Source organism: Leopardus geoffroyi, chromosome C2 (genome assembly GCF_018350155.1).
Source record: "Leopardus geoffroyi isolate Oge1 chromosome C2, O.geoffroyi_Oge1_pat1.0, whole genome shotgun sequence".
In the NCBI taxonomy this organism is placed as follows: Eukaryota; Metazoa; Chordata; class Mammalia; order Carnivora; family Felidae; genus Leopardus; species Leopardus geoffroyi.
This window is the reverse complement of record NC_059333.1, coordinates 94,562,707-94,581,466: the sequence shown is the minus strand read 5'-3', so window position 1 is coordinate 94,581,466 and position 18,760 is coordinate 94,562,707. Positions and strand designations below refer to the sequence as shown.

General features: G+C 42.2%; 1 protein-coding gene across 10 annotated transcripts in view; it reads left to right on the top strand.

Annotated features, from left to right (window-relative positions):
* Window positions 1–17,881, top strand: part of TMEM212 (transmembrane protein 212) — a 55,176-nt gene extending 37,295 nt beyond the window's left edge. For 4 of the 10 annotated variants that reach the window (XR_006718501.1, XR_006718509.1, XR_006718510.1 and 1 more), the window contains 2 exons: window positions 3,900–3,959; window positions 5,137–5,188. Coding sequence is in view for 2 of the 10 variants with exons in the window: in XM_045502977.1 (XP_045358933.1) it covers window positions 3,900–3,959; window positions 5,137–5,460; window positions 16,323–16,343 (405 nt within the window). In the remaining 8 variants the exon portion in view is untranslated. Of the gene's footprint in view, window positions 1–3,899; window positions 3,960–5,136; window positions 5,461–16,322; window positions 16,471–17,444 lie in introns of those variants that run through there. The other 6 variants (XR_006718505.1, XR_006718507.1, XM_045502978.1 and 3 more) reach the window with 5 other exon arrangements.
* Window positions 17,882–18,760: the final 879 nt, after the last annotated feature.

Sequence of the window (18,760 nt, the reverse complement as noted above, 5' to 3'; positions counted from 1 at the left end):
ACCCATTCATTAATGAATCATAAAATCCATCCATTGCATAGCTAGCAGCATTTATAAAAGTAGAATAGAATAGAATAGAATAGAATAGAATAGAATAGAATAGAATAGAACAGAACAGAAATGGGGCACCTGGGTGGCTCAGGTGGGTCAGTTAAGTGTCCAACTTCGGCTTAGGTCATGATCTCACGGTCCGTGAGTTCGAGCCCCATGTCAGGCTCTGTGCTGACAGCTCAGAGCCTGGAGCCTGCTTCAGATTCTGTGACTCCCTCTCTCTCTGCCCCTACCCCACTCATGCTCTATCTCTCTTACTCTCAAAAATTAATCAATGTTAAAAAAAAATTTTTTTGAAGACCCAATTCTGACAGACGCCTAGGCCTCACCTCATTCCTACCCAGCACACACTTGAGCACAGGCTTGTCTTTCTAGACCTCTGCCGTGTCAGTCAAGCTCCTCCTTCAAAAACCTTCAGTGTTGCTTCATTGTCCAAAGGAAGCCGAGATATGTTAGCCTGAATTTTGAGGCCCTTCTCAACCTAGCCTCATGTGGCTTTCAAGCCTGATTTCCTACTCTTTTCTACCAGGAACCAGAGCTCCTGCCCCTCTGGGCCCCTGTCTCACTGTTTCCCAAGCCTGGCTGCCACCTTCCCACCTTTACACGCATTTCTCCCACTGCCCAGACTGCCCTTCCCTCTGCCATCTCCTGCTGAAATCACACCCATCCCTCAAACCTGCTTCGGGTCCCGTTTCCCCCATGCTGCTTTCTTCCACGATCGTTCCCCCTGGAAGCGGTATCTTGTCACTGGGCCCTTCTCACACGGAGTGTACTCACTCTCCCTGCCTCATTTTGTGGACATTCTTATACGCACATTACTTTCACATCTGGACTGCAAATTCCAATGAAAGTTGGAGCCACTGTGTGTATGATTATTACTTGGTGAGCTTGCTTGTCCTATTTATCCTCTCTGTTCCATCTTCGAAAAAGTAGGAGAAGATCAGGGCACCTGGGTGGCTCAGTCGGTTAAGCTTCCAGCTCTTGGTTTGAGCTCAGGCCGTGGTCTCCTGGTGGTAGTGAGATCAAGCCCCATGTCAGGCTCCATGCTGAGGGTGGAACCTGCTTCGGATTCTCTCTCTCTCCTTCTGCCCCTCTCTCCCGCTCATGCGCATTCCCTCTCTCTTTAAAATAATAAATAAATAAATAAATAAACTTTTTAAAGTCGGAGAAGATCTCCATCGTTATAAGGATTAAATGAGTTACCACATGTAAAATGTTTAGTGTAGTGCCTGGCATACATACAGTAAGGGCTCAGTAAATGTTAATTTATGCTATTATGCCATCTGCAGAGTGCCTATCACATCCCTTGTTGGCAGTAGACTCGCAACAGATGTTTATAAGTGAATAAATTAGCCCATATTAAAATGATTCCTCTAGGGGCACCTGGATGGCTCAGTCGGTTAAGCATCTGACTCTTGATTCCAGCTCAGGTCCTGGTCTTGTGGTCCGTGAGTTCGAGCTCCATGTCAGGCTCTGTGCTGTCAGGCTCTCTCTCCCTCCCTCTCTCTCTCAAAATAAATAAATAAAGTGATCCCTCTAAAAGTTTCTATTACTGTTGTGATGCCTCCCCGCTTCCTTCAATTCATCTGCTTCTGGGAACCTTTAGTCCTTTATGTCCTTTACAGGGGGCAATTTAAAGATCCTGTGGGAGGGCCCACAATTATCATCTGACCAGAGTGTTAGTTGCTACCGTTGCAAACCCCAAGCAATCTCTCTGGAACTGCCTGTGGAGCAGAAACCTAGCCTGCCAAGAAGAGTAGAGAGAGAGCAGAGTGCAGGACTGGGCCTTCTCTCCGGGCTCCTACCTCCCCAGGCCCCTCCTCTGGGTCCTTTCTGAAACCCGACTGCCCTGTTGTGCCCAGCTCTTGCCTCTCAGACACCGCCTCTCACATTTCCTTTTCCCATTTGACTTCTCTCCCCTACCCTCAAAACTCTTCCTTTTTCTTTCTTCCCTCTTCCCTGTCTAAATAAGAGTTTAAAAAAGAAAAGAAAGCAAGAAAACAGGAGGCTATGACTCAGGGGACACCCGCCCTCTGTCTCACAGGCATGCTGGACAGGGGCACCAGGGAAGATGGGTGTGCTCGCCCCTGAGCCACCTCCGTCCACAGGGTGGGTTTCCCAAGTTACTGAGTGGCATTCATACACCAGCCTACTCCATGAAAGATCTTTTCAAAGTTTTGTGTAAACAAAGCAAAATTCAAGCTGGCAGCTACAACCAAAATATCAGGCGACTGCAATTCGGCTGCATTTTTCAACTTTTGAAAGGAAAGAAACGGTTCATGCCAAAGTGGTTAAGGCAACCTGGAATCTAAGTGTCTAATAATGTCAGCTCTCTCCTTGGAGTTACACCAGGAGAGGAGTGTCCCCTTCGCTTTTCTCTTGTTTGCCCCTGTGTTTCTCGCCCGTAGAGGAGTAAGGTGCCCATTGGATGCCTTTGCCTCTTAAAGTGTAGACTGGCCCCCGGCTCAGCACAATTGCTCTTAATAATTCTGTTTTGTTGTGCTATGTATGCTGGCTCAACCTCCACAGGGTCCCTTGGAAACTTTCCTCTTGAGAATCAAGCCAACCTCTTTTGACTACAGATTGTTCTGTTTTTATCCACGGGAGTTTTATGGTGTGGCAATGCCACGTCTGGAATTTCAGCCTGAGCCACACGAGAAGTGTTGTGTGAACGTACATGTGCACACTTCTCCCCCCCTCTCTCGAATTCTCCAAGTCGGGCGTTCAAAATAAAATATGCCAGGAAAATGAAAAGCTGGATCTAAAAAAAAAAAAAAAAAACAGCCTGGACACAGAAGCTACAAAAGCAGCATATCACAAAACCATATTGGTAGAAGCTCTGATTTCCACCCCCTTAAATTTGTTGATACTATATATACAGTCATGTTTATTTCTCTGTCAAAAACCTAATTCGTAACTGCTTTTACTCCTGCCCTCATTCTATATCTGGTTTCAGGCACGTCTCTTCCTGGTTGTCTCTCTCAATCTAAAAACATTCCCTGACCAGGAACAAATGATTTATGGGTCAGGAATAAGCAGTTTCCAGGCTCAGTGACCACAAAAGGTCTCCTTCACCAGACCCGGAGCTGAATCAAAGATGAGCCCAGAATTCTTTTTTCTTTTTCATTATATATTGCCCTGACACCATTCCCTCCTTTGTTGAACTATTTTCATTCTGCACTTTGGGTCTTTTTCCCTCAACGGAGGCTATTAAAAAACAAAACAAAACAAAACAAAACAAAACAAAACTTTTGAAAAGCTGAACACCAGTGCACCCAGAACAATTAATGTCCCGCCATGCATTCACTCTAATTATAATCTTTGTTACTTGAGAAACGGAGATCACATATTTGCATCCCACCAGTAGGCTGAGGCTCCTGAATCTCAAAAGAGAAGCAAAGAGTAAAAGATAATGCTGTTGCTGGGCAAGTTTTCAGGGTTCTGTGACACATTTCCTTTCCGGTTCCTCCCATTTGTAATTTTAGCAATTTGTGGGAAAGATGAATGATAGACAATTAATCAAAATAAAACATATGGCAAGGGTTATAAAGCCAAGCTTTTATTGCAGTGACACCTTACAGTAGGGGAGGTTATAATTGCAATGGCAAAGGCAACACAGAAAATAAAAAAAAAAAAAAAATGAGCTTGTATGAATCATGTCTTTATGACACTGATGGCTTTTTTCTTCATTGTCATCCCAGATGAGGAAGAGATCAGAGCCATAAATCCATTTAGCCATTTGCTATTCTTTCTAGTTCATAATAAAGTTGTCAAACCGTGAGACAGATTGAACTCTTTCCAGAGGTACATTCTATCATGGATATTATTTTTCCATTTTCCTTTCACAGGCCATCATGACCGGTATACTTCTGCTGGTGGCTCACAAAGAGTGGACCAAGAGATACCTGGTAAATATATAGACCTTGAGTAGGATGGTTGAATAGGTTTGAAGGTCAAACCTCTACCAGTTCAGGATGGAACATAGAGAATGTGATTTCCAATTATAATTGAGTTCCTTCTGATTGATGCCTTACTATGACGGATTTCAGTAATAAACTGGCTTTAAATGAATATTTTTTATTTTTATTTTAGAGAGAGAGAGAGCATGAGTGGGAGAGAGGGAGGGAGAGAGAGAAAGAGAGAGAGAGAGTCTCAAACAGGCTCCACTCTCAGCTTGGACAGAGCCCGATGTAGGGTTTGATCCCACAACCCTGGGATCATGACCTGAACTGAAATCAAGAGTCGGACGCTCAACCAACTGCCACCCAAGTGCCCCTTAAATGAATAATTTATATCTGATTTCTTCTCCAAACACTTTCTACAAGTTCCTGCGATTATTGTAAATATTTAAGTATTCCAGTTTGGAGAGGACAGAACCAATGTTATGCTCCCAAATTTCATTCTGAATAAATGGATCTATAGGCTCCTCTGTTTTTAATAATGTATGTTTAAGTCTCAACTCCTCAGCTAGGGATGTCCTTCCACTGTCTCTGTTACTTCTCCCCCCCAAAAAAAGGATGGGAAGCCTATGATATATTGCATTTCAATAGTAGGGAGCCAAGTAATCCCAGGATATAGAAAGACTACTTTGTTCTGGTCATAGATCTTCCCATGGCTCAAATAAGTGTGAGTCACCTGGGAATCTGGTTAAAATGTAAAGTCTGATACAGTAGATCTGGGGGAGGTATGAGATTCTACATTTCTAACAAACTTCCAGGGATGTCAGTGCTACTGGACCATGGACCATGCCCTGACTAGCAAGGTCCTAGGATAAGGCAGGGATTCTGGTATTCATCTTTTTCCCACCATGAGCTGGCTCTTAACACATGATAGAAGATAAATAAATACATGTTTGTTGAATGGGATTCAATTAGTTTTTGGCTCAGTTGGCTGATATGTTATTCTCCCAGAGTGTAGATTCAAGAAGAGAATAAAAGGGCCTAAAGAGAAAATTGTAACCCATTTCTCCTTCACTTCCCAGTAAAAGAGATTAGTATCCAACAACGCTTTCTTTCTCCACATCGCTGAGAAGCTTTTGAAGAGTCTAGTTTCCAAAGTAACAATTTATTTTTGTTTTATTTTCAGTGGGAAGCTAGTTTCACCTTTGTGATTCTAAGCATTATGGGATGTCCACTTCATTTTGCGATAGCCTTGGAATCTGCTCTCCTTGGTCCATATTGCTTCTACTCGTTTTCAGGGATTGCAGGGACCGGTTACCTCGGTTATGCAGTTGCCTTCCCTTTTCCATATGCAAAATTCCCATCAGCTTGTGTGGACCCACCACACTATGAAGCATACCACCTGACGCTTCAAGCCTTCGACCTGTGCCTGAGCTTCGCCATGTTCTGTGTGTCCCTGACAGTGTTCATCAAGCTTTCTGCAGGACTTATCTGGAATAGACACATACATGTAAGTTTTCAGAAAGGGGGAACCAGTTTTTTCCATCCTGAATGCTAAAATGGAAAGTCTGCCTTATTAGTACCTGATCTGTCTCTCTTACTTATCACTGTATCTTTTATAATCAGACTTTTCCCACTATTTCTACTTCTACTCCAGCAAAGAGGCTGATATACACCAACAACAAATTTACCTTCCCAACTTTTTCTCAGATGGCTAATAAGAATATTAATCATATTTGGGGCATCTGGGTGGTTCAGTCGGTTGGGCGTCTGGCTTCGGCTCAGGTCATGGTGTCACGGTTCGTGGGCTCAAGCCCTGTGTTGGGCTTTGTGCTGACAGCTCAGAGCCTGGAGCCTGCTTCAGATTCTGTGTTTCCCTCTCTCTCTGCCCATTGCCAGCTCACATTCTCTCTCTCTCTCTCTCTCTCTCTCTCTCTCTCTCTCTCTCTCCCTCTGTCTCTCTCAAAAATAAACATTAAAAAAAAATTTGAAGAATATTAATAATATGATAGTAATAGAAGTATGAACTGAATGTTTACTATGTATCAGTGTACTTCCCATTTCACACATAGTAGACTATAGCTAAAAAATGATGTAATTTGAGGGCTCCTGAGTGGCTCAGTCGGTTATACTCCCAACTTCGGCTCAGGTCATGATCTCACGGCTTGTCTGTATGAGCCCCACGTCAAGCTCTATGCTGACAGCTTAGAGCCTGCTTCAGATTCTGTGTCTCCCTCTCTTTCTGCCCCTCCCCTGCTCATGATTTATTCCTGTATCTCAAAAATAAACAAATATTAAAGAAATAAAAAGAGGGGCGCCTGGGTGGCGCAGTCGGTTAAGCGTCCGACTTCAGCCAGGTCCGACTTCAGCCAGGTCACGATCTCGCGGTCCAGGAGTTCGAGCCCCGCGTCAGGCTCTGGGCTGATGGCTCAGAGCCTGGAGCCTGTTTCAGATTCTGTGTCTCCCTCTCTCTCTGCCCCTCCCCCGTTCATGCTCTGTCTCTCTCTGTCCCAAAAATAAATAAACGTTGAAAAAAAAATAAAAAAAAAAAAAAAGAAATAAAAAGTATTATGTAATTTGCCCAACATCACACAGCCACTGAGCAGGAGGACCAGATTCAGAACCCAGAGCTATTTTTCTTAACAGTTCAGATTTATCCTGGGCTTCTCGTCACCCACATTGTATCCTCTCTCCTTCGCTAGACATCAAGATGCATAATTCTGGCCTCCAGGAGGGTTAGAGCAGGATCAACTGGGAGAACAGTACAAGTGATTTCTGATTCCAAATTCCTACATCTGATATGGGTCACTCCATTGTGGGTTGAACAGCCTCCTCCTGGAAAGAGATATTTCCCACTGCAAACTCTTATACTGGCTTGATGATTCAAGTTAGTTTTATATTAAGGTCAGGTGAATTTGAGTTATGTTAGCCAATTTTTTTCCCGGTTTGATCATATCAGCACAGATCAGCAAAGCTGGAAGACAAGAACTTGGCACTCTCAATACCTTTTGTGGTCAGTCTTGTCCTTTCAACTTCTACATAAGTCTGCAAAGGAAATCCTGTACATTCTTAGGAACAGAGTTGATTTTGCAAGGAGGCCCACTGAGAGTTGAGGCTAGTAGCCCAAAATGACCTCCCTGCTGTACTGCCAGTGCATCTAGAAGTTTAGTATTTGAAATTTCTCCCTTGTGGGGACTATCCCAACTTCCTAGAGCCCTTTTGTTAAAAGGAACATAAACCCAGGAGAACCACACATTAAAGTGTTAGCCACCCATAACTCCTTGGCATCAGACATCTGGCTGCCATCTTTGGGCATGACACCTAAAGTTTAACAATGGATGGAGGTCAGCGAGAAAACTATGAAAAATTATGTCCAGAGCTTGGTAAGCCAGCCTCATGGAAACCCAATAGTGAAGCCACCTGAAGTTCCTGGAAAGAGAAAAAATTCATTGAGAACAAAGCAAAGTTCTCTAAGTTTAGAATTTTGCCTTTGCCCATCTTGCTCAAAACAAGTGATTTCTAAATTAAGTGTGTAATTTCTAAATTGGATGCAAGATCCAACACAACTACAACATGTTGCTCAATGTGGATCAATAACATCAAAATCACCCAGGGTTCTTATTAAATCAGATTTCTGGCTTTCATCCCGGCCCACTCACCCCGGCAGAAACTCAGGGGTTGGAGGCAGGGAATATGCATTTTTAGCACATGCCCCCAAGAGATTCTGCTAAAAATTCTCTTCCTAGCACAGGATTCTCTCAGTGTCACTTCTGGACAGAATCTCAGTTTTCCCATGTGCATAAAATGCAGCATGAGTTTGGGTGAAAGCTCTCGATAAATTTAACAAGCAGCAAATCTTTGGTGAGCGTTTTTGGATGATTTGACACCACTTAATCCATGGTGGTGGCATATCATGTTTCATTAGCAAGGATGAGTGGCTGACATAATGGGATATGAGGTTCTGTATTAATAAATACACCACCGCCTCCCCGAGCCCACAAGGAGCATGTGCAGCTTGAGCAAACCTTTGTTACCATGTTACCATGTTACCATGTAGAGATCTCAGTGATACTAGGCACAGTTTCCAGCAGTGAAATAATGTATTGTTTGTCAAAATTCTAGAAAACATATAACCTTCTCAGAAGAAATGGCAGATCACTGGTCAGGATATAGAATTCTACATGGTGATTCTGCATTTAATGAGCCTCCAGAGAGTTTTGATGTTAGGTTCCCTATGTGCTGGAAGAGACAAATCATATTTTTAAAATTTTATTAAAAATTATAAACTTATTAAAAGCTATATAAATACTGTAAAATATGCTGATTTACTCTTCTTTCATAAATGTATCAACGTAAATATGCATATGTAAATACAGGAATATTTATGCGTGTAAGTGTATGTAAATATCGGGAAAATCAAAAGCTGTGAAAATTTGTAAGAAAGAAGAAAGTGATAGTTTAAAGGAAGATTTGGGGGAAATTGTATTGTGTTAGAGAATAAAATCCTTTTTTTTTCATGTATGTAATAGTCAATCTCATGATAGAAAATATTCACTTCTAAGAGTTTTTCCGTAAGTCTGAAAACATGTTTTCAGAAATTTATCAGTCCCTTAGGAATCACCATATTCATCATTTCTCTCTTCCCTGTGCCTTTTCACTTTATTTTATTTTTTTTTCTTTTTTTTTTTTTTTTAATTTTTTTTTCAACGTTTATTTATTTTTGGGACAGAGAGAGACAGAGCATGAACGGGGGAGGGGCAGAGAGAGAGGGAGACACAGACTCGGATACAGGCTCCAGGCTCTGAGCCATCAGCCCAGAGCCTGACGCGGGGCTCGAACTCACGGACCGCGAGATCGTGACCTGACTGAAGTCGGACGCTTAACCGACTGCGCCACCCAGGCGCCCAAATGCCTTTTCACTTTAGGAGAATTGAAGTCACCTTGCATCCCAGGCAACTCAAACTATTATAACAAGATACCATAGACTTGGTGGCTTAACCAACGCACATTTATTTCTCATGGTGTAGGAGACTGGAAGCCCAAGGTCAGCTTTCCAGTAAGGTCGATCTTCACTGAGGCCTGTTTTCCTGGCTTGTGGATGTCACCTCACTGTCCTCCCTGGGCCCTGCTCCTGGACAGCGAACTCTGTCCTCTTCTTACGAGGACACTAATCCCTTCGTGGGGGGGGTCTCATCCTCATGACCTCATTTAAATTTAATTTTCTCCTTAATGACTCACGTCTATATACCATCGCAGTGGGGAGTAGGGCTTTAACATAGTGATTTGGGAGGAAGACGCTAACAGTAGATAGCATCTGGTTGAGGGTCACACAGTGTTGGTGTGTGTGCGTATGCAGTCAGTTGGTCGCCAACTAAAACCACAGTGAGAAATGCTTGAAAGAGGCATAAAGGGTTTGATGATTTTGATAAAAGCATTATATGAGTGCTACAGACTGAATGTTTTCTGCAAAACTCATGTTGAAGCCCTAATACCCCTCCCCCCTCCCTCCCCCCCCCCCACCCCCTGCGCTGTGCTGGTATTAGAAGGTGGGGCCTTTGGGAGATAATTAAGTTTAGTAAGATCAGGAAGGTAGAGCTCCCATGATGGGATTAACTTCATGATGCCCTTATAAGAAGGTGAAGAGGCCAGACTCCTCTCTCTCTCTCCCCGCCACATAAGGATACAGCAAGAAGGTGGCCATCTGCCAAATAGGAAGAGGGTTCTCACCAGATGCTGAATCTGCTGACACCTTGATCTTGGTCTTCCAGCCTCTAGAACGGTGAGAAATGTTTGTTGTTTAAGCCACCCAGCCTATGGTAGTCTGTTACAGCGGCCCAAACTAAGACCACAAGCCCTTCCAAATTTTCGAGGGCCTCATGGGAGGAGCTGGAGCTGGAAAAGGAGTAAGAGTCCCCGCTTCTGTGGCTACATGAAACACCATGAAGTGACCCTGTGGGCTTAGGACTCAGTGCAGGGGGCAAAGGAGCACCGCATAAGATTAAGTTGAGACACTAAAACGCAAAACAACCATAGCCGAAATTGTCTACATTCTTGGTCCAGTAAGTAATAAAGTGATGGGAAAGGAAAGAATTGGGACGCCAGACGTGCTGCAGCTGTCCCCTGCAGCTACTCCGCCCCTCCCCCACGGAATGGAATGGCTCCCTCTGTTTTCCTTTCATTATTCATTGTTATGTTTGGGGTTTTGTTTTTTTGTTTTTTTTAATGAAAGGGGAAAGAAAATATTTTCCCCCTTAACATGTGATACAATGGTTTTATTTTTTTTTTCTCAATGAATTGAGAAATATTTGCTTCCCATAAAAGATGTAGGTAAACCCTTGAAACAGTGAAAAAACATATGAGGACAGAATATTTATCAGTGGAGGACCGTCTTCCTCCAAACACAAGACAAATCTGCAGAAATATATTGGCTTCAAATCTTCTAGCGGATGTACCCTGCATCATCAGCAATAGCAATGTGTTTTGCCATAAATTCATCCATGACTCTCATCCTAAAGGTCCGAGACCTCATGTTGGGCTACACCAAGGTCTTTCTGGCGCTTCTGGGAACTAAATCCCCTTGGGGAGATCCAAGTAAAACCTCAAGTAGAACCACACAGCGGTCAGAATGCACTGTATTTCTTCCTCACGAGTTCCTTTATGTGGTCTCCTCCACTTGGTCGATAGAAAAATCAGAATCTAGAAAAATAATTGCAATCCAGGGCATTAGCATTCCCTTGATCTCATTATGTTCTCTGGAATAATAATGCTGGTGAGTAGTAGCAGAGTGATTGTAGGTGCTATTTATTGGGCAGTGACTACTTGTCAGGTGCTTTACCTCCTTTCTTCCTCACAACACTGCAAAACTCATTCTCCCCCTTTCACAGATGAGGACATTGAGCCTGCCGTGTGGAGTCAGGATTCGCTCCTGGTCTCAAAGGGTCTGGAGGCCAGGCTCCACCCTGCTGAGCCACACCTTTTGGAGAGTGTATTCAGTTTTACAGACTCCGAGTGGCTTTGCATAGGCATGCATTTTGTGGACAGTCTTTCTTATGTTTCTCACAGACAAAAATTAACTCACATATCAGAAATGGAAGCTATTTTTTCCAGGATATTTTCATTTCATTTAATCAGCAAGATGATGCCAAGGGTGACAGCAACTTGCTAAGAGAGGAAATGAGAGGGAAGTGTCTATTGTGATGTATTAAAATGAGCTTGATATTTTGTCAAAGCAGAAGAAATAGATGAGGTGGTAACCTGAAAACTGCCTTTTGTCAGTTTTTATTTTATAACCATTGTGAGTATCAACATATTTTCCTTTTGACAGTCAGTTTAATCTTTTAATATAAAATATCCTACTAGGGTTTTTTTTTCCTTGCTCCTTACTTTTAATCTAAAATATTATTATGGGGACACTGGGGTGGCTCAGTAGTTAAGTACCTGACTTCTGCTCCAGTCAAGATCTCACAATTCGTGGGTTCGAGCCCCGCGTCAGGCTCTGTGCTGACAGCTCAGAGCCTGGAGCCTGCTTCAGATACTGTGTCTCCCACTCTCTCTGCCCCTCCCCTGATCATGCTCTGTCTCCTCTCTCTCTCTCTCTCCCTCTCTCTCACTCTCTCAAAGATACATAAACATTAAAAAAAAAATTTAATGTTATTATTATGAATATATTTTTCAACAAACTTTAAGTGCTGTATTTAAAACAAATAAGATAGAGGTGCCTGGGTGGTGCAGTCGGTTAAGCGTCCGACTTCAGCCAGGTCACGATCTCGCGGTCCGTGAGTTTGAGCCCCGAGTCAGGCTCTAGGCTGATGGCTCAGAGCCTGGAGCCTGTTTCCGATTCTGTGTCTCCCTCTCTCTCTGCCCCTCCCTCGTTCATGCTCTCTCTCTCTGTCCCCCCCCCAAAAAAAAATAAATAAATAAATAAACGTTGAAAAAAAAATTTTTTTAATTAAAATAAATAAATAAATAAATAAATAAATAAAACAAATAAGATATATATTTAAAACAGAAGAAATTTTTGCTTTCTAAAAGAGCAGAAACTTGAGCAGAAGTCAGAAACCTCCATTCTCTATAATCATATGATGCCAATATGTGAGCACAAAGCCATTTAGGGAGGTAACAATGTTGGCTAGACACTTTGCATTGTATTAATTAACGAAGAGAATATGCAGTGGCTGTTACTGGGCACCTGAGTTCATTCCCCCGGGAAAGAAGAGAGAGACCCACGAGCAAAGTAATAGGGTGGCACACAATCAAGGCTATGAGGATTGAGGAATGACACAACGTCACTTCCCTCCCAAACAGGCCCTACCAGCCAGCAGGGACAGTGGGTAAGGCAGCAGTTCACCCCTGCACACATCAGTAGTTGTGGACTTGAGCTTCCTCATCTCTAACACCACAGGGCTTGGCCAACCACGTCCAAAAACTTTTCCAGATCGGTCTCGGTCTGTGATTTTCAAATAAAACTTTATTCCATTGGGGAAGATTAACACTCAGAAGGGAGGACTGTCAGCAACCAGGGGTGGCTCTTCACCTGTCCTAAGCCATGTTGATGTGTCGCTGGGGTACCCCACATAGCCTTTACCCTGCTAGCTCCAGAAGGAATATACACCAGGGACGCCTGGGTGGCTCAGTCGGTTAAGTGTCCAACCTCGACTCAGGTCATAATCTCACAGTTCGTGGATTCGAGCCCTGCATTGGGCTCTGTGCTGACAGCTTGGAGCCTGGAGCCTGCCTCAGACTCTGTGTCTCCCTCTCTTTCTGCCCCTACCCTGCTCTCTCTCTCTCTCTCTCTCAAGAATAAAATAAACATTAAAATTTTTTTAAAAAAGAAGGAATATGCACTAGCAATATTATCCAATCAAGATGGATATGAGAGTTGTCACAGATTTATAGATCGCTTTAACCACTTTGGGAAAACAACTTTCTTTGCTCAGTATTCGGTCTGTCATATCAAACCAACCAGAATTATCTTGTTGGTCGTCTTTTTTTATGATTCAGGTAAAAGTAATATATCGTGTTACATTAATTTTAGGTGTATGATATAATGTTTCAGCAATACTATGTATTTCCTCAGTGCTCATCAAGATAAGTGTACTCTTTGTGCACTTGATCCCCTGTATTTATTTCACCCATTCCCCTACCCACCTTCCCCCTGGCAAGCCACCAGGCAGCCACCAGTTTGTTCTTGTGTTTAAAAGTCTGTTTTTCCATTTGTCCCTTTTTTAAATTTGTTTGTTCATTTTGTTTCTTAAACCCAACATAGGAGTGAAATTGTATGGTATGCGTCTTTCTCTGATTGACCTATTTCACTTGGCATTATACCCTCTAGATCAATCTGTGTAGTTGCAGAACTTAACCATTGTTTTACCAAATAAGTAAGGAGTTTTAAACTCCAGTTTATGTGCAAAAAGGTTGTTCCAAATGTTTTTCTCCTCTTATTTCATATAACTAACCTAGTGTCATGGATAAGAAAGAAAGCTGCTAGTTAAAGCAATAGAATTGCTAAGCGCTGGATGGTAATTAGTACCTATCTGACAAGAGGAATATCTTGTGTTCACTAGTATATGACTTCCCTCCTATCACGTGTTGAGGAATCTGATTCCAAAGCCCTAAATACAACACTCATTATTTATACTTGCCCCTCAACATTTAGTGAACGTATATTATTTGCCATATACCATGCTAAAAGCTGAAGGGTAGAGACAGAAGGATAAGCAAGACATATTCTGGTCCCCCATTAACTTACAGGGGACCCCCATAACTGAGGGGAAATGTCACCTGCACCAGAAGGACCAGGAGCCCACATGAGGAATAATGAGATTTGAATTAGGTAGTGTTAGTGGATATGGAGAAGAGGTGAAATATTTGAAAGATATTTAGAAGGTAGGATCAACAGAACTTATTATCAGTTAGCATGAGGAATAAGGGAAGAGCTCAGGAAGATGCAAAGGGGTTTCTTTTTTTTTTTTTTTTTAATTTTTCTTTAATGTTTATTTTTCTTTTTGAAAGAGAGAGAGAGAGAAAGCGTGAGCAGGGGAGAAGTGGAGAGAGAGGGAGACACAGAATCTGAAGCAGGCTCCGGGCTCTGAGCTGTGAGCATAGAGCCCAATGAGGGGCTCAAACTCACAAACCATGAGATCATGACCTGAACCAAAGTCGGATACTTAGACTGAGTATCTGAGCCACCCAGGCACCCCATGGGATTTCTTGACCGTGAGAGACAAGACAGTCCTTGGATTTAATGGGTGAGTCCTACTTTTATCACTTAGGGTTTCATAGCCCGTCATTAATAAAAAGCCATTTTAAGAACCTAATAGAAGGCATCAAAAGGACTTCTTCCTGGGGTTCAACTCAATGAGGTACTGAAGCTTGCCACTGGACACTCCATGGCTTTAGTTGGTTACATACCAGATCCAAATGATGCCTTGCTTTGAGTTCATAATAAACCTAGTGCTGAAGAGCACGGGCTATAAGAACAGTTTCAATCTAGGCCATATGTAACAACTTATCTCTTCGTTTCTTCTACTGACATTCTTATGGCAAAGGCTGCCAATGAGCAACCTGTACATAGCCAAGCCCAATGGAGTCTTTTCAATCCACATTTTCCTTGACCTCTTCACAACCTTTGAAACTACTGACCACTTTCTCCATGAAATCCTCTCCCCTCTGACTTCCATGGACCATTTGCTTTGGTTTTCTTCCTTTCTCCTTGGTTTTTCCTTTTCAATCTGTCTGATGGCTCCATTGCTCTGCTGAATCCTTAAAGGCTGGTGGCTTCAGTTATCACCTTTGGGCTGATACCTTACACATCCATGTCTATAGCCCAGTCCCTTCTCCTCCTCTAATGAGTTCCACATCTGACTATTTTCTGGACACTCTCCTGGGGGTCTCACAGACACATCGAACTCAAGATGTTTATAATGGCGCTGATCATCTCCTTGTCCCCAACAGCTGCTCTTCTTCCTGTAAATCCAGCTCAGTTGCCAGCAGTCCTGGTGACACTCAGGACAAGCCTGAGACTTGGAATCATCCTTGACTCCTCCCACCTGAGCTGATCACCATATCCTGGCAGCTACACCCCTTATTCCCTGTGTCCCCCTCTCTCTGTACTGATCAAATGGCCCTGGTCCAGCCCTCCATCTTCTCTCACTCAGACATCTTTGCTTCCAATCTTGTCTTTCTTGAGAAGTTATCCTCCATGCAGGCTCTAGACTGAACCTTCTGAAGTTCCAATGTGCTCTTGTTACCTTCCCGCTTTACATCCTTCCGTGACTCCCCTTCACACTCAAGATACAGCCACGCTCCTCTATGTGACATTCATGTGTGTGTAGCTCCTTTCCAAGAATATGTGTTCCTTGAGAATGCAGACTGACTAAAGTGAGCTAAATGGTGGGACTGGGAGTATGAGACTCAGAAGACAGGAGAGTAGCAGGTTGCAATACTAGATGCCACGTTTACGTATTCCTAGCCAGAGCTAAAATCTTACCTCACTCTATGTCAGGAATATTTCAAATTTAAAAGCAATTCACACAACATGCAGGAATTTACTGTGGTCATGGACTCCAAAACAGAGCTCCAGGAAGGAATACAGAGGAAAAGTAGATAGGAACTTCCATACCAAGGAAAAGTGCCTTATTGAAGAATTGCTTTCAGCATTATTTATGGTATGTGGAGATCCTGAGAAGTCATGGTACTTTTGAAGTCAGACAGTTTGAGGTATAATTGTTTCCTCTGTCACCTACCATCTGAGTAGCCTTGAGCAAATCAATATTGAACCTCTTTGAGCCCTAGCGATAACACCTACCCAACATGTTGCAAAGTGAAATGGTATAAATTACTACAAAGACCCTTACACGGACTTGGCCCTTGATAGTTGCTCAAGAAATGTTTGCTTTCTTCCTCTTACTTCTAATCAAATTTAAATTCTTGGCTCTCATTCAAAGATTTTAGAAAGAACCCTTTAACCTTCTGTTAATTTTCAAAATGCCCCAAGCCAATCCAAACCAGACAAAACAAATAACAAATGACCAAAAAAGATATTCAACAGAGAGATTCCTCACTTCCTTAGACAGTCCCTGCCCACAAAAGTAATGGTTCTTCTGAACTGTTTTATGCTTATGCCAGATATTTTATTACACATGTATTTCTTTTTTATATCTTTCTGCCATCCCCCTTCACCAATATCGCCAATATTGTTCTCTCTGGTGATTCCTTTTAAATCCTTAAGTGGTACCATGGTGCTGTTACTTGAGTCATCCTTCATTGGGTTCCTGTGACATAAAAAAGGCTAAATTAAATGTCAGAAGTGACACTCTATTTTCTTTGATAAATTGTAGAAATAAACACTACTTTATTTTTTTTTTCTTCTAGGGTCAAAAGAATGGACAATAAATTTGAAGCAGTGTTCCTCTTAAATTTGTTATATTTGTGGCCATTATTTTGAAATACTTAAAAAATAATTTTCATCTTCAAACAGTTTTTTCTGTGTTCTTATAAAATAAAAGTTGAGATAATTGTACATTTATGCCTTTTAGATTATTAACCTTGTTTTTTTCTGATTACATATTATGATTTTTAAAATGGAAATTTTATCATCATTGTCATAAAAATTTTTAAATCTGAAATACAAATTTGCAGTGAATGAATGTTTTCTTTAAATTCCTTTTGTCCCTGTTTAGTGTTTCATTAAACTATAATTCTATCTTACCTAAATTAAGCAACCATTTTGCTCAGCATTTCTTCATTGCCATTACCAAAGCAACTGTAGATCTTCAAACACAATTAAAACATAGAATAGTAGCCGTAATGAGAAGGGTCTCCTGCAAGGGGAGAATGAGCCTCCCTCCTCGCTTCTCTATAAGTTGTCTATGGCACTCATGACAGTTTAATAGTCAGAAGGGACCATAGCTGGGGCGCCTTGGTGGCTCAATCTATTAAGCATCAACTCTTGATTTTGGGTCAGGTCATGATCTCATGGCTCATGAGTTCAAGCCCTGCATCGGGCTCTGTGCTGACAGTGTGGAGCCTGTTTGGGATTTTCTCTCTCTCCCTCTCTCTCTGGCCCTCCCCCACTTGTACTCTCTGTCTCTCAAAATAAATTAATTAATTAAAAAAAATAAAATAAAATAAGAAGGGACCATAGTTGTCCTTTTGGCCAACTTCTCACAAATGTCCCAAGGTCTAAATGCCCCTGACAGCTCAACCATTCCCAAGAGGCAACCCCATTCAACAGTTGAGTGGCTCTCAATTCAGAAGACACAGCTTATTTGGGTGGCTGTAAGAGGTCTTGGGGCACCTGGCTGACTCAGTAGAGCAGGCAACTCTGGATCCTGGGGTTGTGAGTTCGAGCCCCACACTGGGTATAGAGATTAGTCAACAATAAAATCATTTTTAAAAAAATGTAAGAGGTCTCTTTTAATCTGGCCAAAGATTTGCTTCTTATATTCTCTATGTCATATATTCTTATATGTCTCTATGTCTCTATGCCCACAGGTCTTAATAATATAGCACAGTGGTTCTCAAATGTGATTCCTATGCCAGCAACAGCATCATCACTGGGAACTTGTATGAACTGAAAATTTGGGAGCTGGGTCCCAACAGTCTGCGTTGGGAAACCCTCCTCCAGGTGATTCTGATGCATGCTGAAGTTTGAGAAGCACCCATGGAGCATAATGGAAAGCAGGCAGGACTTCAGAATGAAAAACACCAGGATTCAGATCCTAGCCCTCTGGTCAGTTTAGGTAGGTAATGGGCTCGGTTCCTCCCTGGTCAAATGGAACTGATGAGGAGAGCTGATTCCTAGGATTGTTGAGAGAATTCAGTGACACTATCTAGGTAAACCACATAGCAGAAAATCAAACACAAGAACAAAAACAGTGTCTAGTGTTGTTGATTCATTCAACACATTTATTAGATGCCTTTGAATATCAGTGTCTACGGAGTCCATTCATTTGAGAATGCACAAGTACAGAATGAAAATTTTAGACGTAACATTAAAAATTTTTTTAATGTTTATTTATTTTTGAGAGAGAGCCAGAGCGTGAGTGGGAGAGGGGCAGAAAGAGAGGGAGACACAGAATCCGAAGCAGGCTCCAGGCTCTGAGCTGTCAGCACAGAGTCTGATGTGGGGCTCGAACCGCCGACCACAAGATCATGACCTTACCTGAGTAGACACAACATTTTAGACATATCATGGAAAAATATGATATTTAGAGAAGCTAAACAATATGTTCCAGAAGACACAACTGAATTGCTGGTGTCTGGAAGTCCTCTAGGTACCACTCAGACCTCAGCTCTGCAATCAACACATGTTCCTCTGTCACCTAAGAAGCTATAAGACGTCTAGCTCTGGGCCTGGGACTTATCAGTATAGAGCCTGAATTAATTTTAATATTATTTGAACATTTTGAGCCAGGACTGAGTGCCCTGGCTATTTATTTATTTACTTCCATTCTGCTTTCTTATTTGCATCCCTCTCTGTTTTGAAAGGGTTTAAGGTGACTTTTGGGCATTTTATCAAGAATTAAAGTTTCAGCTGCTATGGCACCAACCATGGGGCCAGTGAGGTCCAGTGATTGCTTCCTGGAACTTTGGTGCTCAGCAAAATCAGCACAGTTCTAAAGATCCCAAACTGATACATAAGTGAAAGAGTCACTACCAAGTGCTTTAAGCTGACTGGAATCCCATGTAGAACATGTTAAAAATTATATTCAGTTCTCAAGAAATATGTGGGGGGTATTTCTTGCCCTTGCTTTCACAAAGAAATGAGCAGACATTTTACTATGCCCTTGCCTGGGAGAACTAAATTT